We start from the raw sequence: 25,448 nt of genomic DNA, 5'->3' as shown, positions 1-25,448 counted from the left end.
AAGAGAACTCAAGTGATGGGGCGGTGCAATGACCTCGATATGACCTTGCTCTGCTTGGTCAACGCCGACATGGCGATAAAAGACAGGTCTCACTGAAATGATATAGGTGGACGTCTGCCAATGCCAGGCCGATGAAGGCAAGCTGGAGTTGGTGAGTCGTCTCTGCCTGTAAACCATGTCTGCACCTGCCATGCTACACCAGGGCAGAGCAGCTTCATCCTCAAAGAGCACATCTTTCCCGAGAAGAATCTACGAGGAAGTCTTGGGCGTGGGCCGCAGTGTCTAGAAGAGAAGCTCCCAAACACTAGGGAGCACAACCGGGGAGGGGGGTGTTCATTGTCAGGAGGCTGGAGGCCAGGCCAGGCAGAGACCCAAGATAAAACTGTGGCATTGCCTTCTGTGTAACGACCAACAGTCCATAAAGAATAAGGTCTGAGGAAGCAAGAAGATAGGAAAGAAAGACAGAGAAGATGGAAAACCCAGAGAAGGAGAACAGTACTCGATGACTTCCCTATACTCATGGAGCTTAGGTAAACAGAACCAATACCATAGTCTACTTATATATTTCAGGACAGCTTCCTAAAACATAATCTATCCATCAATGTGGACCCAATCAACAAACTCCCTTTTACTCTAAAGGAAGCTGCAGCCTGAACTTGCTGGTCATTTCTTATAAGCTGGCAAGACTTCCAGTGGAGGGATTGGGAGCCCAACCCAGGCTCAAACCCTCTGACCTACAATTTGCCCTGCCTACATGATATGCTGGGACAAAGGTGGTACAGAAATTATGGGAGTGGCCAACCAGTGACTGGTCCACCTTGAGATCCATACTATGAGAGGGAGCTCACCCATGACACTCTCTGGAGGGCTAACAACTCAGAGACCTAAAACTATGAGAGGGAGCTCACCCATGACACTCTCTGGAGGGCTAACAACTCAGAGACCTAAAACTATGAGAGGGAGCTCACCCATGACACTCTCTGGAGGGCTAACAACTCAGAGACCTAAAACTGAACTAAAAAGGCAGTGAAATGATTCCTAGTGATAGTCTGCTATACTCACAAATCAATGCCCAGCCCAACTGTCATCAGAGAGCCTCATCCAGCAACTGATGCAAAAGATGCAGAGACCCACAGTCAAACATTAGCAGAGCTTGGGAACTCCTGTGGAAGAGGGATGAAGGACTGTAGGAGCCAGAGGGATCAAGGACATCATAAGAAACCCCACAGAGTCAACTAGCCAAGCTCATGGGGGCTCACAGAGACTGAACTGCCAACCAGGGAACTTGAATGGAACTGACCTAGACCCTCTGCACATATGTTACAGTTGAGAAGCTTGGCCTTCTTTGGGACTCCTAACAGTAGGGACACAGGCTGTCTCTGACTCCCCGGTTGTGCTCCCTAGTGTTTGGGAGCTTCTCTTCTAGACACTGCGGCCCACGCCCAAGACTTCCTCGTAGATTCTTCTCGGGAAAGATGTGCTCTTTGAGGATGAAGCTGCTCTGCCCTGGTGTAGCATGGCAGGTGCAGACATGGTTTACAGGCAGAGACGACTCACCGACTCCAGCTTGCCTTCATCGGCCTGGCATTGGCAGATACCTTCTTTGGGGACCCTTTCCTCCTATACTGGGTTGCCTCATCCAGCTTTAACAGGAGAGGAAGTGCCTAGTCTTACTGCAACTTGATAAGCCATGGCTGACTAACATACATGGGAGGCCTGTACTTTTCTGAAGAGAAAGGAGGAGAGAATGGAGGAGGGGTCATGGAGAGGGACTAGGAGGAGAGAAGGGGGGAGCTGTTGGGGCTGAAGAAAAAAAATAATTAGTTAATAAAAATGAAAAAAAAAGAATGAAATTCACTATTGTATCTCAGGGGCCCTGGAGAATAGGAGGAGGGACCAGACAAGAAGGGCTATAGCTGTCCCCTTACCCCCTACACTATTTCACTGATAAGAGGGAATTTCTAATCAAGTGAAAAAGCAGAGGTAACTCTGGGTTTGCATCCCAGCACCAGTCTCTACTAGCTCTGTTTGGGGAACGTCAACTATTCTCCCCAAGTTTAGTGTCTTCTTTCATAAAATGCATAGAAATAAGAGTTACAGAAACTCTTGGAAGGAGTAAGATAAGGCTCGCATGGCACAGGTCATGATGCTTCAGCACACAGCATGTGCATTATTTCCTCTTCTAAAAGATACCACAACACATACATCTACGCCAATGCAAATATGTGTATCTATGTATGTACACACACACACACACACACACACACACACACACACACACACCAGTTCCTTTGTGAAGACAGCTCTGCACGTGCAGGTATGAAAATAATAAACTCAGAAGGAATCTGGAGGGCAGCAGCGCGCTCTCTCCAGCACTCCCTGCTTGTGGCAGCCCTAAGAATTATCTATGCTTTTTTCTCTGTGTTTTCAGCAGTGGTTTTTATTAGCTATCCAGTGATATTTTCAAAGACTTGAGATATTTATATTTATACTAACTCAGTCCACATAGACAACCAACCTAAGGGGCATTTTCAGCAAATGTATTTACTTCTTGAGATGAAAAGAAGCTGTGGGTAGATCCACAGAGAGCCCTCTTGCACTACTTAAGAAAGCAGAGCTGAAACAGTCTGACCTAACTGGCATAGTTCTCAACTAACAAGACTCTGAGCCGACTGCAGCAGCTCCTAAAGCTTCCCATACAGAGGGAACAGGTGACGGACAGGGCACAGACAGAACTGGAAACGAACTGAGTCAAAAGCTACCAGGAAAATCCCAATTTCATGGCATTACGATCATAGAAACCTAAGCAACAATAATCATAAAATGTGGAGCGAAACGCCCACTGTAAACTTGACCATCTCAGTTCCACCACTGATCAACTGGGAAAGGATTTAAAGAGACCTTATTTTCTAGTTTTTAAAGTGCTAACACCTGCCTCACGACCTAGTCAGAAACTTCTCCTCTGTGTACTCTACCAAATCCATAACTCTGGTCTAACCATGAGAAATCCCTAGGAGAACTCACACTGAGCCACCCTACCAAGCATGACTCGTACTCTTCAGTAGTGGACAAGGTGCTCCTTTCAACAATAAAAACCAGAGAGTAATCCATGTTGGAGAATGCACAGCAATGAAACTTGGGATCCTGCATTCAATCGGATGAAGCAATATGAGTGCTGGAAAAACTGGCAAAATCAGAACCTGGTTCAAACCTAAGGTGATGGCAGTGTACAGATGTTAAGCTTCAGTTTTGATAATCATGAGTGTGCAGTACAAAGTGTATCACAGGCTAGACAGGAACTAATTCTGCAACTCTGGAAATCTTAAACGCTTTTAGAAGTTTTGTCTTGTAATCAGAAATTTAAGACAGTGGCTCTTTCTTCTTTTTGAAACACGTTTCCTTCCTCTAACAGTTACATTTTGACCATCGGCAGGAAGAAGAATAGGACAGTGTTGGCCAAACCTAGGATGAGGAGGGCTAAAAATGAACCAAGGGCTTTTTATATGTGAGCTGAATGATTATAAATAATCTGACAAAAAAATCTTCAAACCAAGACTATTTCATTGTTTTCAAAATACAACCATGAATGAGTGCTTAAAGAAGGACAGGTCCTGTGTTTGGCCAATGATGACAGGCTTAACTGGACCTAATACCACCGGCCTTTAAACAGCACGTCAGATTGTCATTTCTCTGACTTTGTGATTATTCTCATCTCGTCAGATTTCAACAGTTTTCTGTCAAGCAACACCTGACAAAATAAACCATTTTCACATAAATTGTAGACATCCACAGTGAATATAATATGATGTGCTCTTATTCGCATTTTCTTCCCCTGTGCCCCTCTTTAAGATAGCAGAGATTAAAACCAACACCTCTCCCGTACTAGGCAAGCACTTGCCACGCCTCTAGCCCTTCTCTTGCTATTTTGTGTTTGAGTGTACATGTAGCCTTGAGGAGTAAATACATCACACTTCTTACCAATGCACTTCTTACGCTTCTTAGCCAAGACATTGTTTAAAAATTCCCCAAACATTAAAAGAACTTAGGAGTCAAGGTACATCCCGTCAGTTTTGAACAAAGCACAACGATGACTCATCTCACCTCAAAGCAGACGATTGCTCCCACTGGGCACCTCAGGGGGGCACGAGCACAGCCTAAACCAATAACCGAGTAACTTAACCATTCCTTGGTTTGATAAAACCACCTATATGATAAATGTGCAATTCTTCCTATTATAGTATGGTCTTACAAACTATTTTTTGTTTTGTACAAAGGTTATGAGATGTCATAAAAATGTCCAGTGCATCTGGTTTGAGAATCCAATTCTTCCTTCACATATTTCTGCATCTGCTCACAAAATCCCTTGGACTTCAAAGGAAGCCTTTCAATAGAAAAAGAAGACCCACACAGGAAAAGTGGCCATAAATTTTTAGGAGTCCTTTTCCAAGGCCACTTTAATAATGGCAACATAGGACAGGTATCTCTTTCAGAAACCTAAAATGCCAAAACAGCATCAGTGACTATAGGTTTGCACAGAGATTTATGCTTTCAAATTTTTTCTGGTTATAACAGTGATAGATCTGCAACTTGAAACACATGAGACAAATGCTTAAAGCATACTTAAATTACTCTTAATCCCCTATTTAGGATGAACAAACACAACAAAAAAAATGTTGCCTTCCAGCCTTTTCTTCCTATATGTAAACACCTATGTATAAAAACTACTGCAATATTCTGAATACAATGCTTGCTCTTCTCCATCAGTCTTTTGGCAGGACTTGGCTGGTGTTTCTACAACCAGGTCATCGTGTGCACTGCAGAAGCACCCTGACACTCAGCTACATGTCCAGTCATCTTCTTACTTTTTAGTTTGAGATAAAAAAATAGCACTTAATCACCCAGACTGACCTTAAACTTTATATATATCCCAGTCTGGTCTTGAACTTGCAATCCTCCAGCCTCCACTTCAGGCTCCAGAATAGCGGGGATTACAGGTCTCTGCCATCAGGCCAAGCTTAACCCTAATCTTTCCAGCCATCATTTTGAAGTGATATGCATTATGACAGTGCAGAAATGGTACTTTAACATTTAATTATTTTTATTTAAAGCTAAATTAAGGGTTTTAAAATAGTAATCTGCCCTAGAATTTCCTGGTTGCATACACATTAAAATGCCTATCATATTTTTATTCTGAAAAATCAAAAATCCCAAACCTCAAGGAAAACAGCATTTGATAATTAAAGCTGGAATCATATCTTACCGAACACTGTTTCTTAAAACTTAAAGTAACATTTGACGAGTTGCTTGCTGAGTCTCCAGTATAGTGTGTCTTTTATTCTTACGGAATCTTGTGAGGTTTACATTAATGAAGAAAACAAAGTTCAGAGAATGAGTAATTTATGGGATGATTAGAGACATAATCTTACATGTTGGTTTTCATCTACTCTCACTGGCTATACTTTATCTTCGCAGTGATGAACCCACAGGATTTCCAGGCTTGGAAACATTAACATGCCAATCAGTTCAAGTATCCCATCTGCTAAAGAAAATAAGCCCAGAGGATGTAGACTCGATCTGCAGCACAGCTAGCAAACGTCAGAGAAAAAGTCAGGAACTTTTTGGATGTTTTCCTAACTTCTAGGCCGGTTTGTTTTGTCATATCATCAGCTATGATATGACATTCTCAAGTCACATCTGTGCATTAGTGGCGATGAAGACGCAAGGTGTCAGAATTCATTCCTCAAATTTCCTTCCCTCTCTCAGACCCTACTGCCGTGATAATCTAAGTCAAAAAGCTTTGGTGCGCATCTGAACGAGTGACAACATATCTCCTGCCATGCTTGGCTTTGAGGGTAAACTGCAAATACGGTGGGTCTCAACACAAGGTATCACGCTCAGTACTGTCAGGCAAGCAACAGTATGAAGCTCCTTGGCAGCCTGTTGCTGTTGGTTACAGGGCCTGCTAGACACAGGCCTAAGGATCAAGAATTAACCAGAGCGGTGCACTGGTACTTGCGCACCTTCCACGCTGCTAGCTACTGCACGAACCTAAACAGACCTTTTCTGACTTCTCCGCAGCACCCGGGGTAGCCGTTAGGGAAAGGAGGATAAACGCATAACAGACCAGCGTGTAGAACGACCCCAGAGCAACTAGGTCTCTGGCCACTGCAGGCTCTTTTAAGAGCCGGCTTCCTGCGTTGCCTGGCAACGGCGGCCATGTGGCCCGGCGGCGGCGCGAGCCTCCCAGCAGCAGCGCCTTACTCTGTCACGTGCGTTTGCGACGTCCCCCACGTCGGGGACATTCATAGGCTAGTGGACCTCGGAAAGTACGGAGGACTCTTTGCGGGGAAACAAGGAAGGAGAAATAAGTGCCCGGAGGGAAGGGGCGCGGAGAGGCGCTGGCGGATCCGGAAGCCTGCTGCAGAGTGCCGGCTCGGGTTACCTGGGGAGCAGGAGTCGCTGCGGGTCCTTTGTGAAGTGCCCGGATGAAGCTCCAGCACCCACGCGCCTTCCGCACGGAGCATAGCGCCATCTTGGGAAGGGCGGAGCCGCCTGGCCCGGAATGACGTCGATGGGCGAGCCCGAGTAGTGCTTACTGCGCATGCGCTTGCCATCAAGGTGCTTGCTGGCCCGTCTAGCTCGTTAGGGAAGATGTTTCCTGTGTTTGCAGAGCAGGTGCGGCCTGGAATGAGGTGGCACTCGGCTTTAGTGTTCTTCCTACAACCGTCCTCTTTGTGTCAGCTTCCTTGAAGGAGACTATCTGCCCTTGGGAATAAGCTGTTGCGCGTTAGACATGGAAATACAGGAAATCATCCACCCTAAACAAGGGCCATAAAATAGACCCCCCCCCCCCCCCCCCCAAGGTCCCTGGGAACATGCGGCCAGCGGATTTCCTTGGACACCGAAGATGGCAAAAATAGGCAATCTCCCACCCTGCAGTTTCGAAAAGCAAACCCTGACAATGGCAAACCATGCCCACCCCACCTCCTATCCAATTCATCACTCCCACCATCCCTTTTTGGTCACCATCTGACCAAAGACTTGTCAGACCCTACATGGCTTGTTCACAGATACTGAACCGAAGGGCAGTGACCTCCAAGACCATTAAAAATATGCCCTCAAGGCTTTGAGGTCAAACTGAGCCTATTCCCTCTCCCTCCCCGACTTGACTTCTTACAGAAAAATAATAATAATAATAATAAAAAAATAACCCCAAGTAGTTTGTTTTTCTGACCTAGGTACTAGATGCAACTTTCTATTCATGTCTCTTAAGAAGGAGGTGGTGTCGAAGCAAGCACCACATCCAGTAGACAATGCTTAGGGCTGCAGTGTTTCCTGGTGGCTCAGTACCAGCCCTAATGACACCAATGATGCCAGGAGGAAGAAAGTGTTTTGTGTTAAGATAGGTGACTTCTGTCAGTGGACCTGAAAACTCTGAGATTAAGAATCAGTAAAAAAAAATATAACTGAAGCAGATGTGGCACAATCCTCTTGTATCTCTTATATTATTAGTCTTATACTAGAAATTACCAAGGGGCCATGGCAGGTTAAGGTGTCTATGAGGTGCCTGTACTCCTAAGGAGTTGACATCTAAGGTTAAGATGGGATTCAAATCATGTAATAAAATTTCCTAAGTGTGCAATTGACCCCGGAGTTCAAGCACAATGGCTGTAATTGAAAGTGAGCAGGGAAGGGATTACAGGTATGTATATGGTCATAGTTCATCCCTTAACAGAACATACCAACGTGATCTTGGTTTTGTCAGTTAAACTCAAGGTGCATGTACTTCCAAGTGCAAAGCATTTTAACGACACAGCTGAATGTGGACCTGAGGAGAGACTGGAGCCACAGAACATGGTATTAGGAGCCAAACAAACAAACAAAACTGAAACCAGATAGAAGTTAGAATACAACCGTGGCCAAGAAATGGAAATTAAGTGGCCATGAATTAATAGAAAACAAAAGTATTAGCTGAAGCCCAGGACAAAGTCCATCAAGAGAAGAGACAGACAATATCCACTGTGACGTGGGGTTTATAAATGACTTAGGTGTTTAGTCTTCCCATAGGAAGCGAACCATTACAATTTGAGTCAATGAGATTATAACTTGAAAAATTAGCTTTAGACTTGTAGCATTCCTGGTCATCCAGATTGTAGAATTAAAAAAAAAAAAAACCTGGTAGTGAGACAGTTGGGCCAGTTGTGTTTTGGAATCTTTTGCCCAAGTTATGACTGGTAATACTTTCATGGGGAATATTTCCAGGACACGTTCTTAGTTAAGACAGTTTATCTTAACTAAGACTCTACTTCTGTACCGTGAGCTTTGAATAAATCATTTGCTCTGGTGACACATTATTATGGAAATATCTCTTACATTATTATGAAAATATCCCTACATCCTTTCGCTGGACCTCACAACCAGCAAATTATACACCTTGAAGTTACTTAAGACTGTACTCAGCCTGTTTGTTTAATCTGCCTTTAAGAGAACAAGGGAAGGAGGAAATTATATAATTTCAAAAATTACAAAAGAGAGAGAGAGAACCATGTAATAATCATCATCGCTTGCCTTAATTTTCCATGCAACAACCTGAATTAATGCATAGTTGCACTCTTAAGATAAATGTTCTTCCTTGCCTATGATCCAGAGAGCAATGCATGAGTTGTTTGTGTGTTATAAGTAGACATTTGTTGAAAGCAACAAATAGGTTGAAAGCAACCTTATAAACAAATCACCATAAACACTGGAAGCAGAAGTTAGATACAGTTGATAGTTTTTGTTCATTGCCAGGGTCAGTTTGAGCCAATAAAGTTTCACCCTTTGTGAAATTCTGTTCAAGGTTCCAGTGAAGAATCCATCCCCTCTCCATGGAATGCTTTCTTTGCTGTCCAATAAATACAGAACAAAAGCCTTTTGCTAGGGACATACAGACACAAGGACAGATTTCCATGACATAATTCGGGCAAGTACAGATTCAGACTCATGCAGCAGAAAGATTGCAAACACAAGGCAATGTAAGACAAAGAGAGAAATCTGGACTCGCTCTTGGTAAAAGATGTGTTTATGTTAATGCACCATCAATGTATTTCCAATACTTTGAGGTAATCATTTGTAAACTATAAGATGTTATTAGAGATTTGATAGCTAGTTGTTGCCAGGAAAAGGATTACGCAATATTTACTATACTATAAAAACTTCATAAATATTAACATTTCTCCAAATCACTTAGAAAAGTACCTTGCACAGAGCAGTTATATGTTCTAAATTTTCTTTTAAGTCATAATGTGACTTATGATTTTAAAAAGAGTTGGAATATTTTTAACAGTCAGAATCAACAAGACTCATTAGAGCCAGTTCCAGTCAGTTTTTTGACATTTTACAATAGTGTTTTAGTATGGGAGGAAGATTGACCAAAGAGGTGCCATCCTCTAAACCATCTTCCAAAATAAACAGTATACAGGGGTTGCTTACGTTAACAAATATCTTTAATTATTGTAATTGTCAATCTTTAAAAAGTTGTATAATGCACTTTTAAAAGTGTTTCCATACACAGTAAAAAGGTTACAATGCTAAACTTATTTATCCAGAAATGTATCGAAGAGTGCTGTTTAAATGACACACTGCTTAACGGCAGCTTTTTACTTCCTGGATCATTTGAGTAAGATGAAGTGTTTCCTCAAAATGAGACATAAATTCGTTACCAGAGCAGTCTTTGAACATTCTTAAAATATTAATCTTTCTTATTCTTAAAGTTGTAGGGCCCACCATGTGCGTCCACATGTGTTCATGTTTAGGAGCGTGAGCACTTGTTTAAAATTTGATTTCTCATCAACACTTTTATTTTATAGTAAGTTCTGGTAATTTTGCGCTCTTCTTAACATTCCCTGAAAATCCTCTCTTGCTAGAAACAACAGATTAAAACCAGACTGGCAGCCGAGGAGCTGTTTCTATTGCAACCATGTGTGTCAGAAAAGAGGATTGGGTTTCCTTGTCCACGAACATCAAGGGAACCTCCACCTCGGCAGACACACCTCCACTCCTCAGTAATGGAGGGTTTATACCTAGTTAGATTTAAATGGGATAAGGGAAGAGTTTAAACCCACTCTTAACTCTAGTATTATAATCAGCCCCCAAGTCTCAAAGTATCCAGTTTTGTTTCTCTAATTCAATTCTCAGCGTCACGTTGGTATTAGGTGCTGATCAAGGTAATGGAGAGGTGCCCTGCACATTTAGTCACTTAAAGAAGAATTTTTCAGACTGCAAAAATTAGATGGCAATTGTATTCAAAACTTACCTTAAGCATAACCCACTCACCCCGACCCTTCATATAGAGTATGCCTTTTTTTAATGTGAAGGAGGAGATTCTGTAATAGAAGAAAAACTGATAATTGTGGGTGTACAGCAACAGTTTTCTGACCATATCATTTCCATTATGCATAGAGAAATAAAAGGGACGTGTGGAAACCCACCCTTGTGTAAGACAAAGGCCGTGCACATCGAAGCATGTGTGAGCTGAAATGAGGAATTGGTGGCTGGTGTTTTTCAGTTTTGGCTTGGCCTTCGTACTGTGGCGCATTTTATAGATCATGGAACTGGTCCATAGACAGTACTTGTCACAAACCATTCCACACATAGGAGCAAGAGCACACGAGTTCATGCGCGCACGCAAGCACATACACACACACAGGCTTCAATTCCATTTCCATGCTAGGGCCTTGCTAAGAAAACTGAGGTTAAATCTGGTCCAAGTGAGGGAAGGTTTTACATGAAGCCACGTCCTGTGTGTGGTCAGAACAGTGAGTATCTGGTTTTTAGGTAGGTAATGCTGGTCTCTTCATCTGTATTTTAGAAGATACTCTTTCTCTATATCCCCCTCCCTTGGAAGGGGGGGGGTTTGAAAATTATCTCATTGTGAAAATCATCAAAAGATTCATTGTGTACTTTGAAAGGTCACTTAGCAGTTTTAAGGGAGATATCACTGTTCTCAACTGTGCAACCCAATAAGATCAAGGGAGAAAGCAAAGGATATGAATAGCAAGAACCTTAAGAGTTTTTGATTCCTACTTCACAGCATTGTGACTGGGGCTAAAAGAAAGCCAGGGGAGAATGGAAAGAAATGGAGCATGCCCAGTAGGTGATTTGGATGCAGTGATCCTCAGAATACGGAATCCTGTGGTCTTTAGTGTGTAGCCATAGGAAAACTAGTTACATAGGATTACATAGGATGCGGGCCCAAGGCTGGCTATTAGCTTTTAATACTCTTTCCATACCCTTTCTGAAGCTGCAGGTTTGGCTTAAGAGAATGGCTTGAAAGAAGGTAGAGAATGCAGATCCTTAAACATGGATCTCAGAGAGACTCGAAAGAGGTTGCTTCAGTGTTTCCCACTGGCACCCTTCATCTTCCAAGGAGAAAATGGAACTTGAAAATTAGAAAAATTAAACTTTTGAAAAAATATTTTATAACTGCCTTTGAATTCCCTTTTTTTTTTCTCCAGATGGTATGGCCCTGAAAATAAGACCTATACGTTCTCTGCAGCATGATCTATTTTAAAGCTATCCTTGGCTCTTAGCTACTTCATAACTGGAATGGACAGGTCTCCTACTTCCAAATTGAGCTTCCATGCAGTAAACTTTGGCAGGCTTCTTCAAAAATGTTTCCGGAAGTCAAGCCTAGTGACTCATGTCTACACAAAATTCTACTTCTTTGGAGGCTGAGGCAGGAGGATGGCTATAAATTTGAGGTCAGCCTGTCCCAAAGTGAGACCATGTCATAAGAAAAAAATAAAAAGCAAAAAAAAAAAAAAAACCCACAGCCGTCTCCTTGAATTTTCTGTTTTAGTTGATCAAACTATTTCCTGTTCATCTCCTATCTTTCTACAGCAGTGGCTCTCAACCTCCCTAATGCCACTATGATACTTTAATATAGTCCCCCAAGTTGTGGTGACTCCCAACTATAAAATTACTTTTGCTGCTCCTTCAGAACTGTAATTTTTGCTACTGTTACACATCATAATTTAAATAGCTGTGTTTTCTAATGGTCTTAGGCAACCCCTGTGAAAGGGTCATTCCTATTAAAAAGGTCGTGACCCATAGATTGAGAACCACTTCACTGTGACTACCAAAATTCACACAAAACATTTATATCTTCTCATCTTCCTGGAGCTAAAAATCAAGTGATTTTGATCTCTCTAAAAATAGCCTATCAGCCTCACCCTGTGGCTGTCAAATTCCATTTCAGTGAGTTAGAATCCATCAGACTTCCCCAAATCCATTGACCTATAATTGGCTATTTTTTTTTCTTTCATGTTTTCCCTTCAATAAATAGAATAGCAAAAATTTGAGAAAAATCTGCACGCTGCCTTGTTGCTGATCTCCACGAGTCATTTAAACTTCGCATGTCTTTTTTCCTAAATGTAGAATAGATGGGGAAAATGGATTGCTAGAGGCTACACATTACAACATGTCTGTCTAGGCTATTGGTTTCCCTTGTCCTAAAACGAAGTGATTGGCAAGGCATCATCAGACTCACGTCTATGAACTCTGTGCTCGGGGGCAATATGAGGAGACAGACACCTGAGAAGAACTTCTCCAGTCTGATTCAGACAGGTAGGCCCAACTGAATGAAACCGCCATACCTGCCATATCAGCATGGCAAGTTTACACACAGGAGAAAATAAACTTCTCAGCCACCGTGAACATGGGAGTGGTGTTTTTCACAAGTCTCGAAGGGTTGAGAGGATATCCTGGCTTAACTTTCCTCTCTAACTTTTCCAGGAAGCAGTTCCTTTAGCTCTCAGCTGTTTTGCTGTTTTTCTTTCCGTTTCAAACGTACTTAAGATTTTCTTATTGACAATCACAACAGCTTATATGACAACTGCTAATCAGAGAGAGAGAGAGAGAGAGAGAGAGAGAGAGAGAGAGAGAGAGAGAGGAAGAGAGAGAGAGAGAGAAAAAGAGGAAGAGAGACAGAGACAGAGGAAGAGAGACAGAGACAGAGACAGAGAGAAAGAGAGTTCTTGGAGAAGGCATTTAGGAGGGAACCGGCGTCACCATCCAGCCCCAGCTTGGTGCACTGGCGTGCATGCCTGTTCTAAATTAAATACCACTGCTTCTGTCTTCTCTCACCACCCCCACCCACCTTCTGATGTTTTGTTTCCTTGAGTTGTTTAACCTCACAGAGGGGAAAAAAGATTTATCTGGTCTACAAAAGTCCCCTTGCCAAGCCCAGAAAGAGAGGCCAGGATGGAGAAGGTGGGTGGTGGATCTGGAGGGGCCTATGGACACCCTCAGTACAGACCCACTGCCTATTGACAGAATTACAAAACTGGGGGGAACCCTAAATCTTAGGCTAATGTTTATTGCAACATCAAAACTTCTGGAAATGAGACTTTTACCATACTAGACTTGTTTGGCAGAGTGTTTGGGACATCCAGGAGGGGATCAGTAAATATGGTCAGACTGATTAAATGAACAAACGTGTGTGTGAGAGGGGGTAGGAAGCAAATCTGTGTTGGGATATTTTAACGGTATACACTTTAGAAAGTTAAAGCAGAAAGTGTATGTGTGTGTGTGTGTGTGTGTGTTTCTGTAAGCTAAACCCTGGAAGCATTTTAAAATTCTGCGATATATGCTTACTTTCTTGTGGTTTGCTTTTTTGGCTAAATCAGTGTATATACAATATTCTGATTACTTGAGGGATATTACTTAGGTTCCAGTTAATGTTTTCTAAATAAATCTAAGTCACAATTTGCCCTCCATTTTGTTCCTCTTTTTGTTTGGTCAAATCCCTGTGGGAAGAAATAGCATTCCTGTGGGTAAAATAATTTCTGTGGAAATTATTCAAAATCCACTTTCAGTAAATACTCCATGAAGATGTGATGTATTTCTGGACCAAGTCCTTGAGCTTGCATCATCTCCCTGCTTACTGAGAAGTTCTGCTGGCCAGCATTTCATTGTAAGTATACGTACCAATCAGTTGTACATACACTGTGGATAAATGTCCCCTGGGAGGGTAAAGGCGATGGGAATCCAGAAATGATGTTTCCAGATAGAATGCTCTAAACAAACAAGCAAACAAACAAACAAATAAAAACAGACGTTGTTTCCAGCAGGACTGTACCATCACCGGAAGAGGCCTTTCCTTCTAAGCCTGTTTTGTTATCTGAATAGCAGAAGTGACTGAACCAAATGGCCCTCACACTTCCTTTCAGTCTTTAGTTCAGGTAGGCATTGCATTTGTAACCGAGTGACCCCTCGTGCTTTGGAAATAACACCCAGGAATGTATAGCCACAGCCCGCCTCTAATTTTGATAAATGTTTCTACTACAACCTAAATAATTCTTTTATTATTGAATTTTTAGCATTATTCCCTCCACACACAAGGCTTTGGGATCTTTCTGAAGGAAAAACAGTAAGAGCTAGAGGTGGTGGGTGACTCTGTGGAAGCAGTATTTTCCAGGCAGAGCAGGGCAGGTGTTTGCTATGCTGTCACAATTACCACCATCTCTCCTTGGGTCTCATTGCCTATTTTGTATTTTTTCTACATCCTTCCTCCCTCACAGTCTTCCTTCTTCAAAATTATCAGTCACCCATGTTATTAGCACTCTTCTGTCTAAGGCACTGATGTTTCGTGGAAAACCAAGAAACGATGCTTCTCCATCGAGTCTCACAAGAAAGAGTTCGCTAGGCGGTAGTGGCGCATGCCTTTGATCCCAGCACTCTGGAGGCAGAGGCAGGTAGATCTCTGTGAGTTCGAGGCCAGTCTGGTCTACAGAGTGAGTTCCAGGACAGCCAGGGCTATTACACAGAGAAACCCTATCTCGGTAAACAGCAACAAAAATTAATAAGGGCGAGTTCTTGTAAACTTATGAAACTATAATGAGGTAGAGGCATTCTAGAGCTCAGGCTTGGCAATTCAAGTTTACCACTCAGTTATTAAAAATAACTTCAAGTTAGACACTCTATGAGCCTGAAGAGTTACTGGTGGAATAAAGATGCACCCCTTGGTGTCTGCTGTATTTGGGTGTGGTTTGTCCCCCAAGGTTCGTTTACTGAAAGGTGACAGAATCATTAAGATGTAAAGCCTAGTGGGGAAGGTCTTTAGGTCTCTGGGGCCATTAGACTCAAATCATGGTATCCACTTCTGCCTCTCTAGCTTCCTGTTTAGCCATGTGATCTCTGCCTCTTACAGGTGCCCCTGCCACCAGTCATAAGATGCTCACCAAAGCCGAGCTGATGGCAGATTCTTACCTATGAATTCTCAGAACTATCAGTTAATAACTTCTTTTCTTTATAAAGAGGTTTTATATATATATATATAGTATTCTTTCTATATATACCTGCCTCTGGCATATCATTGTAGTAATGACAGCTGGGTTGGAAGAAAGGGTCATGAGCCAAGGAATGCAGGAAGAAAAGAAGAGACCAGGGTTGACTCTGGAGTTCTCAGATGGAACACAAACCTTGATCTCAGGACTACTTATTGCAAAAACTATAGGGTAATATACTGTACTTTTAAAAATTATTTTTATTTTTTGTGTATGGGTATTTTGTCTGCATGTATGTCTTTGGACTATGTGCCCATTTGATGACAACAAAGGCCAGAAGAAGGTGTTGAATAACTTTGGACTGGAGTTGCGAGTGTTTGTTGGACACCACGTGAATACTAGGGATCAGACCTAAACCTGGGTTCTCTGGAAGAACTGACAGCGTTCTGTTTTGTTTGATTTGGTTGGGTTTTGATTTTTAATTTTTGTTTGTTTTTACTGGAACTCACTCTGTAGACCAGGCTGGCCTTGAACTCAGAGATTTGCCACCACACCCAAGCAACCAGTAATCTTAACTATGGAACCATCTCTCTCTAGGCCCTGGACTGTGCTGTTTCAAGCTACTATATACCCTATTTGTTGCACCTTAACAGAATATCTGGGGAGCAAGGCAGGGCCAGTTTGCTAATTCATTATCCCATAACTAACAACTGACTGCCCTTCCTTCCTGCTCAAGACACTATATTTGCTCAGATGAGATTAAAGAACCCAGTTCTTGCCCTCAGAAAGTTGGCAAACTAGCAGAGGCAGTCCTGGTGAATGCCGTTTCCTGAATTCAAAGGGGATAGGATTTCCACCTGACTAGAACCTGATGCTTATGCTTCTGAGCAGAGCTCTGGACCATCCTGGGGGTGTTTCCTGTCCCTGCATCTGTCCTCCAAGCAGCCACGTACCTGGGGAAAAAGCTCCCAAGCAAGGCTCACTGCATGCCTCTCAACCAAGGAAGGGATTGTAAAACTCAGCTCCACCGAGGCTGTGGGTTGTGCTAACCCCCAGTGGTGTCGGTCATTGCTCCTGGATCCTTTCAGTGACTCCTGGAGGTTGATTTCCTTTTTACAATTGTTGGTTTGTTTTCTTATTTATTTATTTTCTTCAGTTACAGTCTTACTCTGTAGCTCAGGTTTGCTCCACATCTGTGACACCCCTTCTACCTCAGCCTCTCTGTGGCTGGGGTTAGAGCATGGGACACACCTGATGGCTGGCCTGACTTTGGACAGTTTTTTTCCTAGGCTTGTAACAACTCTGCTAGACTCGTTTGTTCACTCGTATTAATCTACTCATTGGGATCCCACGACATGCACGGATATCTGTTGTCGTGGACAAAAACGCCAGAGAGGAGATGAAGAGCAAGAGTCTGGTTTACTTTACGTGACACTTCCTCCCCAAAACACTGAGACTTAATGTGTGTATTGTTCCTTAACTAAGTGATTTTTAAGTATGTGTGTGTGTCTGTGTTCATATTAGTTTTAAGCAGAAACAGAACTGTAGAGATGGCTCAGTGGTTAAGAGTACTTGCTGCTCTTCCACAGGAACTGAGTTTATTTCCCAGTACCTACACTGGAAGGTAACAATCACCTGGAACTACAGTTCCAGAGAATCTTATGCCCTCCCCTGGCTTCCTTGGGCATGTACACACAGGTGATGTATGAACATGCACACACACACACACACACACACACACACACACACACACACACATTTTAAAAGTCTTTAAAATGGAGAAACATTTTTGAGTGACTTTGAGACAGGCTCTGTGGTTGACTTGCACACAGTACGCACCCGTAGACGTGCTCTCCAGATTTCCGAGAGCAGGCTGTTGTAGACTGGGGCCATCTCAACTGCCTTGCCTACTCATATTCTCAGCCCTTTTGCTAACCAGTACCAGCTGTGCTATGGGTTTCCTTTTCCTGGGACCTGGGTGTTCCTGCTTGGCTCCATCCCCCCTTGCCTCCCACGTCCTGGCATGACACAGGCCTCCACAGTGCTCTTCCCAGGAATCTATTTAGAGCCGGTATTCTGCACAGCCCACGAGGAGTCACAAACCCACAATGAGATAAAAGGAGGAATTCGGAAGAAAACATTGAGCATTGACAAAGCCAAGAACAAGATGCGAGCAGCATGTTCTTCTTCAGCAGTCTGAACATGTAAAGCCACACGAGATACACCCTTCTCCCAAGGTGGAGATCGTACCCCTCCTGGTGTCCCCTTAGTGCCCTGTTCTCGGCATTTCACAGGCTTTCTCATGCATAGCCCATCACACCATTGGCTGACTGTATTCTCCATGGACCTTTAATATCTTCCAGAGAAGTGACCGACCTCACTTAGGACTATACTCCATAAACAGCACTGTGCACAGCAGACGCTCAGCAGAGAGTTGTTGGGTTGAGCTGAATGAGATAAAAACATGCTGGTAATATCTTGGACACACTTTAAAGGGCCTGGAGTCCAACTACCATTTGGAAAACCCAAAAAATCATTCTCAGTTCTAACTGAGTATATCTAAAAAACGTAACAATAGACACACCTTTCTCAGAGAAGTATTCATCAATGGCACTTCCAGCCTGGTTTGCTGAAGAGGCATGCAGGCAAAAGGTGTCGTAAGAGCACTGTTGCCATCACCCGCTAGCTCATGTTTGCATAAGAAGGGACATTACATGTAAGAGAAGAACATGTTCCACAGAGTCTAAGGTGGGAGACAGATGTCAGTCTGTTTCCACATATCAGCAGAGACACTGGGCATGCCTTTGGTCAGGCATCTGTGTTCAGGCCGGACTGAGGAGCCCTAGGAATGCGGCTGCATGGAACGGCAGGTGTTCTTAGGAAGGGTGGAGAGGTGTTTCCACAGTGGGAGTAGCCAGGGTGGTGTCAGAAGTACTTGAGCTTTAATTTCACTTGATCAAGATCAGAGGATTTTATACACTCTTTCAATAGCAGCACACTTTGGGAGACGGCTCCTTTGAAAAAACCCAAGTAAGTCACCATGCCACGAATTGGTGTTTGGTATCACACCTGGCTCTTGTAAGCAGCTGAGGTGACATCTCTGGAAGCAACAGCTGATCTGTGCTTTACAACAAACAAGGAACCCCCTGTCCTCTGGGAACAGCAACATACTAATATATATTCTAAGTTGTATATTGAGTTTTGAAATTACATAGGTCACTCAGTAGTTAAAGAAGCTGTGCAGCCCATCAAAATCCCAGCAAAATTCTTCAAAGACCTCGAAAGAATGGTATTCAATTTCATTTGGAAAAGCAAAAAACCCAGGATAGCCAAAACAATCCTGAGCAATAAAAGAACTTCTGGAGGCATCACAATGCCTGACTTCAAACTCTACTACAGAGCTACAGTACTGAAAACATCCTGCTACTGGCATAAGAACAGACAGGAGGACCAATGGAACAGAATAGAAGACCTGGCTATCAATCCACATATATTTGAACACCTGATATTTGATAAAGAAACAAAAATATCAAATGGAAAAAAGAAAGCATATTTAACAAGTGGTGCTGGCAAAACTGGATATCAACATGTAGAAATTGAAAATAGATCCATATCTATCACTATTCACAAAACTCAAGTCCAAATGGATCAAAGACCCTCAACATAAAGCCAGCCACGCTGAACCTTATAGAAGAGAAAGTGGGAAGTACACTTGAACGCATTGGCACACGGAACCATTTTCTAAATAGAACGCCAGCAGCACAGACACTGAGAGAAACGATTAATAAATGGGACCTCCTGAAACTGAGAAGCTTCTGTAAAGCAAAAGATACAGTCAACAAGACAAAACGACAGCCTACAGAATGGGAAAAGATCGTCACTAACCCCACATCAGACAGAGGTCTGATCTCCAAAATACACAAAGAACTCAAGAAATTGGACACCAAAAGATCACATAATACGATAAAAAATGAAGTACAGACCTAAACAGAGAACTATCAACAAAGGATTCTAAAATGGCTGAAAGACACTTAAGGAAATGTTCAGCATCCTTAGTCATCAGAGAAATGCAAATAAAAACAACTCTAAGATTCCATCTTACACCTGTAAGAATGGCCAAGATCAAAAACACTGATGACAACTTATGCTGGAGAGGATGTGGGGAAAAGGGAACACTTTAGCATTGCTGGTGGGAATGCAAGCTGGTACAACCCCTTAGGATGTCATTGTGGCAATTTCTCAGAAAAATTAGGAAACAACCTTCCTCAAGACCCAATAATACCACTTTTAGATATATATCCAAAGGATGCTCAAAGACATGTGCTCAACTACGTTCATAGCAGCTTTGTTTGTCATAGCCAGAACCTGGAAATAACATAAATGCCCCTCGACCAGAGAATGGATAAGAAAAATGTGGTACATTTACACAATGGAGTACTACACAACAGAAAAAAATAACGACAGCTTGAATTTTGCAGGAAAATGGATGGAGCTAGAAAACATTTTTGAGTGAGGTAACCCAGGCCACAGAAGACAATTATCACATGTACTCACCCGTAGGTAGTTTTTAAACACAAAACAAAGAAAGCCAGCCTACAACCACAATCCCAGAGAACATAAACAACAATATGGACACTAAGAGACTTACATAGATCTAATCTACATGGGAAGCAGAAAGTAGAAAAAGACAAGATCTCCTGAATAAATTGTGAGAATGGGGACCTTGGGGGAGGGCTGAAAAGGGGAGGGGGAGATGTAGGGAGGGGAGCAGAGAAAAATGTAGAGCTCAACAAATTTCATGAAAAAAAGAAGCTGTGCAATGTGAGCTAACACCATGCTACAGCTCCTCAGGGTGCTGAGGGCTTTGTGTAGTTCTACCCTGGCCAGCCTGTGAAGGCTAGGCCTGGCCTATGACTCTATGTGGCTGTATAATTGGGGGTTCAAGACCATTCTGGTGAGTTTTAAAAATTACTGGTCCTCAAATAAATATTGAGCAAAACTTCTGTGATAATGAAGCAATTATGTGCCCATGTTTTTCAACACTAATGTGATTTGTTATCTAGAAAGTACACCATTAGTAAGCTAAGTTTTAGTTAAGGGCTGTCAGATGTCCCTGTGCATTCTATTCTAAGCTTTTCTATAATTTTCTAATTTCTTGGCAAGTTGCCTGAGAGCTTATGCTGGTTGGTTCTTAGAGTTGAGCAAAAGATAATTGTGTAAAAAAAAAAATCCTACTTCAGAACTGCTATAACCTAAACAATGCATGCTGATTTTCCTCTGTTTTGAGGACAACTATTGAAAAGTAATGATAAGGAAAATAATTTTTCTGGGAATAGTTCTGCACACAAACCATCTCAGGAGGGAAGGGAAGAGAGGGAGGAAGGAAAGAAGGAAGGAAGAAGGAAGGAAACGAATGAAGGAAGGGAGGGAAGCCAAAGGAGAAAGGAAGGGAAGTAAGAAAGGAAGGAAGAGAGAGGAGTGGAGGGAGATACTAAAGCAATGAATGAATGAAGGAGACAAGGAAGGATGGAAGTGTAAAAAGAAAAAAGAAAGAAGAAAGGGACGATAAGAAGGAGGAAGGTGTAGCAGATATTTCTTTGGATTGTCAGCTCCCAAATAATGACATAGAGCTTCTTGTTATTAATTATGAAAGCTTGCCCTCAGCTTAGGCTTGTTCCCAACTAAGTTCTTAAAACTTAACCCATTTATACTAATTTACATTGTGTCATGTGGCTCATTACATCTCCTTCGTACTTATGTCCAACTTCCTCAGTGTCTCACTGGCCAATTCCCCACCTCTCAGATCCCCTGAGTTTGTCTCTCTTCTGGATAGTACCATGTATCCTCTCCTGACTAACTATTGGCTGTTCAGCTCTTTATCAAACCAATCAGAAGTTGCCTTGCAGGTAAAGACATCATCACACAGTGTGATTCAAATATCCTGCAAAGGAAAGGAGAGAAAAATGGAGGGAAGAAAGAAAGAAGTGAAGGAAGAGAGGAAGGGGAGGAAGGAAGAAGAGGGAAGGAAAGAATGGGGTTGGGAGCTAGAAAATAAGAGAAGGAGGATAGATAAAAATTGCTCATTGAAAATATTCTTAATATTAAGAGGAATACGTTCACAGGAAATTCAAATAGTAGGGTCAGCATGGTGGGTCACAGATGAAAGAGCTTGCCAATAAGCCAATAACCTGAGTTCAGTCCTCAGTGCCTACATTGTGAAAGCAGAAATAACTTCTATGGGTTGTCCTCTGACAGCCACATGTACACCACAGCAACGTGCACAGCCCAGAACACACACCACACTTCTTCATGACCACACAATATAAAGAAATAAAAGAATCAAATTGTAAATAAAAAGATAAAACAAGATCTTGGAATTCCTTTCTCCACTCTTTCCTCAAGTTGAATCCAGTTGCCATGAGAAACACTGCTAGTGGTTGGTAGTGCCCTTTACAGAAGTATTCTATGTAGATTCTAGAGAGAACAGCACACTCTAGTGCTGTGGTTCTTAGCCTATGGGTCGTGACACATTTGGGGTCCAAAGATCTTTTCACAGGGGGTCACCTAAGATCATTGGAAAACAGATATCTACATTATGATTCATAACACTAGCAAAATTAGAGTTATGAAGTAGCAGCAAAAATAATTTTATGCTTGGGGTCACCACAACAGGAGGAACTGTATTAAAGGGTGATAACAGTAGGAAGGTTGAGAAACCACTGAGCTAGTGTTTTCTTTCCCTGTAGAGTATTACAGCTTGATCTTCCCCATATTCTTGTGGATCTTTATCTGTGTATAGCTCAGGCTTCCAAGGGTGAGTGACAGAGGCCATTCCATTGAATGCTGACATCATTGTTCATGCTGTCATCTTCCAGCAGCGTCTAGATTGTTGTTGTTGTGTTGTTGTGTTGTGTGTTGTTGTGATTTGTTTTCTTTCTTCCTGGGACTGAATCCTGGCTTCGTGCCTGGATATGTGGGGCCCTAGAACAACTGAGGTACATGCCCAACTTGATTATCTTTAGATAGCTATATGCTTCAAGAGAGTTTATAACTATTGTAAATATACTAAAATAAGGCTGACATTCAGAGTAAAATTCTAAAATTAAGATGACTGTGAGTATTATATGTTTTTTATACCCTTAATACATACCCCCTTACTTATCTCCAAAAAGTGTAATAGTGAATGGGGATATATTTTCAATTTCTCCCATCACTGTAGAATTTGTTTTGTTGATGTTAATAGAAACATGTATACAGTATTGTGTCTCTGCATCAGGGAACAACCTTTGGTGTTTATTTTCATAGACTTCTGTGTAGCCAGCTTCCAGACCCCATTAAATGGGGGGGGGGGGGACTTGGGGCATGGTGACACATACCTAAAACCTCATTCCCTCAGGAGGGAAATACATGTAAACAGAGGACTACACTTTTGTTTACTGGCCACCCATACCCAGATAATCACACAGAAAACTATATTAATTACAACACAATTGGCCAATGACTCAGGAATATTCCTAGATCAATCTTACATCTTTTTTTAACAGATTTATTATGATGTATATAGCATTCTGCTGCATGTATGCCTGCACACCAGAAGAGGGACACCAAATTTCGTCATAGATGGTCTGAGCCACCATGTGGTTCCTGGGAATTGAACTCAGGACCCCTTGGAAGAGCCGTCAGTGCTCTTAACCTCTGAGCCATCTCTCCAGCCCTCGCTCTTACATCCTTAAATCAATCATATCTATTCATCTATGATCACCATAAGATGTGGGGCTTACGGTAATGTTCTGGCATCTTTCTCCTTTGGCAGCTATGTGGTATCTGCTTGACTCTGCCTTCTCTTTATTCTCCTGTTCAGATTTCCCACCTGGCTTTTACTCTGCTAAGCAATGGTCAAAATAGCTTTATTTGTGAACAAATAAATGCCAGCACATATACAGAAGGACCTCCCAATCACATGCAGGGCCAGTGCATCTGAATCTAGTGTGGACTATGTAGAAAGACACTATTTTACAAAAAAAAATGTGAGAGGATGGGGAAGGAGGAGAAGTTGGCAGCTGGGATGCAGAAAGAAATAAACGTGGGTCTAGGATCCTAGTATCCTTTGGAAAGACTATGCTTTTGATGTCTTAAATTCCTCCTGCTAGATAACAGCTCTTGAAGGTTCCACAGCTGTTCAATAATGTAAACTCACATGCTGGGGACCTGACTTTCAATATATGAGCCTGTGGGTGAACAGTTACAATTCAAATTATATCAGCAATTATGCCATGTAAACTTGATATAGAAATAGGTGGGCTTCTGGTAATTAAAAAAAGCAAGAGATTCAGAACATTCTATATATAACGGTTTTTAGACTAATCTCTCACTTGCTAAATAAGACCTAGAATATCAGATTATTGATAACAAAAAGACCTATGAGAATGAGTCACTAGAGCTAACACTGGGCAGTGCTAAAGCCTGTAGGACTGGAAGGTTGCTCACCCGCGAGAACTACAGATCATACTGTGTGTTATCCAAACCTAGGGAGGCCAGAAGAAGATCTGTAACAATAGATAGCATTGCTGCCTCCTTAGGCAACACAATCCCCTAAGATGAAGAGTGCACTGTTAGGGACTATTCATCAGTAAGAATTATACTTTGCTCTTTTTAAGTTGTTTTATTGAGGCTACTATATTTTTCTCTGCTCCCCGTCTCCTATCCTCCACCTTCCTCTTCTCCCCTCTCCCTGGTCCCCACACTCCTCAATTTTACTCAGAGATATCTTATATGTTTTGCTACTTCCCATGTAGATTAGATACATGTATGCCTTTCTTAGGGTCCCTCTTTGTTTATCTAGGGTTCTCTGGTACTTGTGGCCTGTAGGCTGTTTTTTCTTTGTTTTGTGTCTAAAAATCACTTATGAGTGAATACATATGATAATTGTCTTTCTGGGTCTGGGTTACCTCACTCAATATGTTTTTTTTTTCTGGACCCATTTGCCTGCAAATTTCAAGATTATATTATTTTTTTACTGCTGTGTAGTACTCCATTATGTAAACGTACCACATTTTCTTTATCCATTCTTCAGTTGAGGGGCATCTAGGTTGTTTCCAGGTTCTGGGTATTACAAATAATGCTGCTTTGAACTTAGTTGAGCACATATCCTTGTGGTATGATTGAGCAATTTTGGGCATATACCAAACAGCGGTGTTGCTGGGCTTTGAGGTAGATTATTTCCTAATTTTCTGAAAAATCACCATGCCAATTTCCAAAGTGGCTGTACCAGTTTGTGCTCCTACCAGCAATAGAGGAGTATTCCCTTTACCCCACATCCTCTCCAGCATAAGTTGTCATCAGTGTTTTTGATCTTGGCCATTATTACATGTGTAAGATGAAATCTCAGAGTTGTTTTGATTTGCATTTCTCTGATGGCTAAGGATGTTGAGCATTTCCTTAAGTGTCTTTCAGCCATTTTAGATTTATCTGTTGAGAATTCTCTGTTTAGGTCTGTACCTTATTTTTTTATTGGATTATTTGTTCTTTTGATAACCAATTTCTTGAGTTCTTTGTGCATTTTGGTGATCAGCCCTCTGTCTGATATGGGGTTAGTAAAGATTTTTTTCTCATTCTGTAGGCTGTTGTTTTGTCTTGTTGACTGTGTCCTTTGCTTTACAGAAGTTTCTCAGTTTCAGAAGGTCCCATTTATTAATTGATTCTCTCAGTGTTTGTGCTACTGGGGTTGTATTTAGGAAGTGATCTCCTGTGCCAATGCATTCAAGTATACTTCTCACTTTCTCTTCTATCAGTTTCTTTTCTGTACCCTAAACACACCCATGCCTCTAACTATAAGTCCTAGAAAGAAGCATGTTCAAGCCTTCCCTCATCTCATAACCTTGGAGACCTGGCTCCCATCTACATGTTTACATTACATAGTTTTCTTAATTGAGAAAACTCACCCATGCCACACTCCAGAGTCCGGGCAAGGAATCTGTAAATCAACATCTAGATTTGGGGAACATTTGAGTGTCAATGGTGTGTGTGCTGGCTGACTTCAGAACTGTTTCTGTTAGGTTTTTTTTTTTTTTTTTTTAAGTTTTTATTTCATTATGTATACAACGTTCTGCCTCCATGTATGCCCCGCCCCCGCAGAAGAGGGCGCCAGATCTCATTACGATGGTTGGACGCCACCATGTGGGT

General features: G+C 42.0%; 1 protein-coding gene across 1 annotated transcript in view; it reads right to left on the bottom strand.

Moving 5' to 3' along the window:
- Wars2 (tryptophanyl tRNA synthetase 2, mitochondrial) overlaps positions 1 to 6,547 on the bottom strand; it is a 71,189-nt gene extending 64,642 nt beyond the window's left edge. Inside the window, exon 1 of the mRNA XM_038311288.1 lies at positions 6,443 to 6,547. Within this exon, the coding sequence (XP_038167216.1) occupies positions 6,443 to 6,532 (90 nt within the window). The 5' untranslated portion in view covers positions 6,533 to 6,547. The remainder of the gene's footprint in view (positions 1 to 6,442) is intronic.
- Between the last annotated feature and the right edge of the window lie 18,901 nt (positions 6,548 to 25,448).

Source organism: Arvicola amphibius, chromosome 14 (genome assembly GCF_903992535.2).
Source record: "Arvicola amphibius chromosome 14, mArvAmp1.2, whole genome shotgun sequence".
NCBI lineage: Eukaryota > Metazoa > Chordata > Mammalia > Rodentia > Cricetidae > Arvicola > Arvicola amphibius.
The sequence above is the reverse complement of the archived record's forward strand: the minus strand, read 5'-3'. Positions and strand labels throughout refer to the sequence as shown.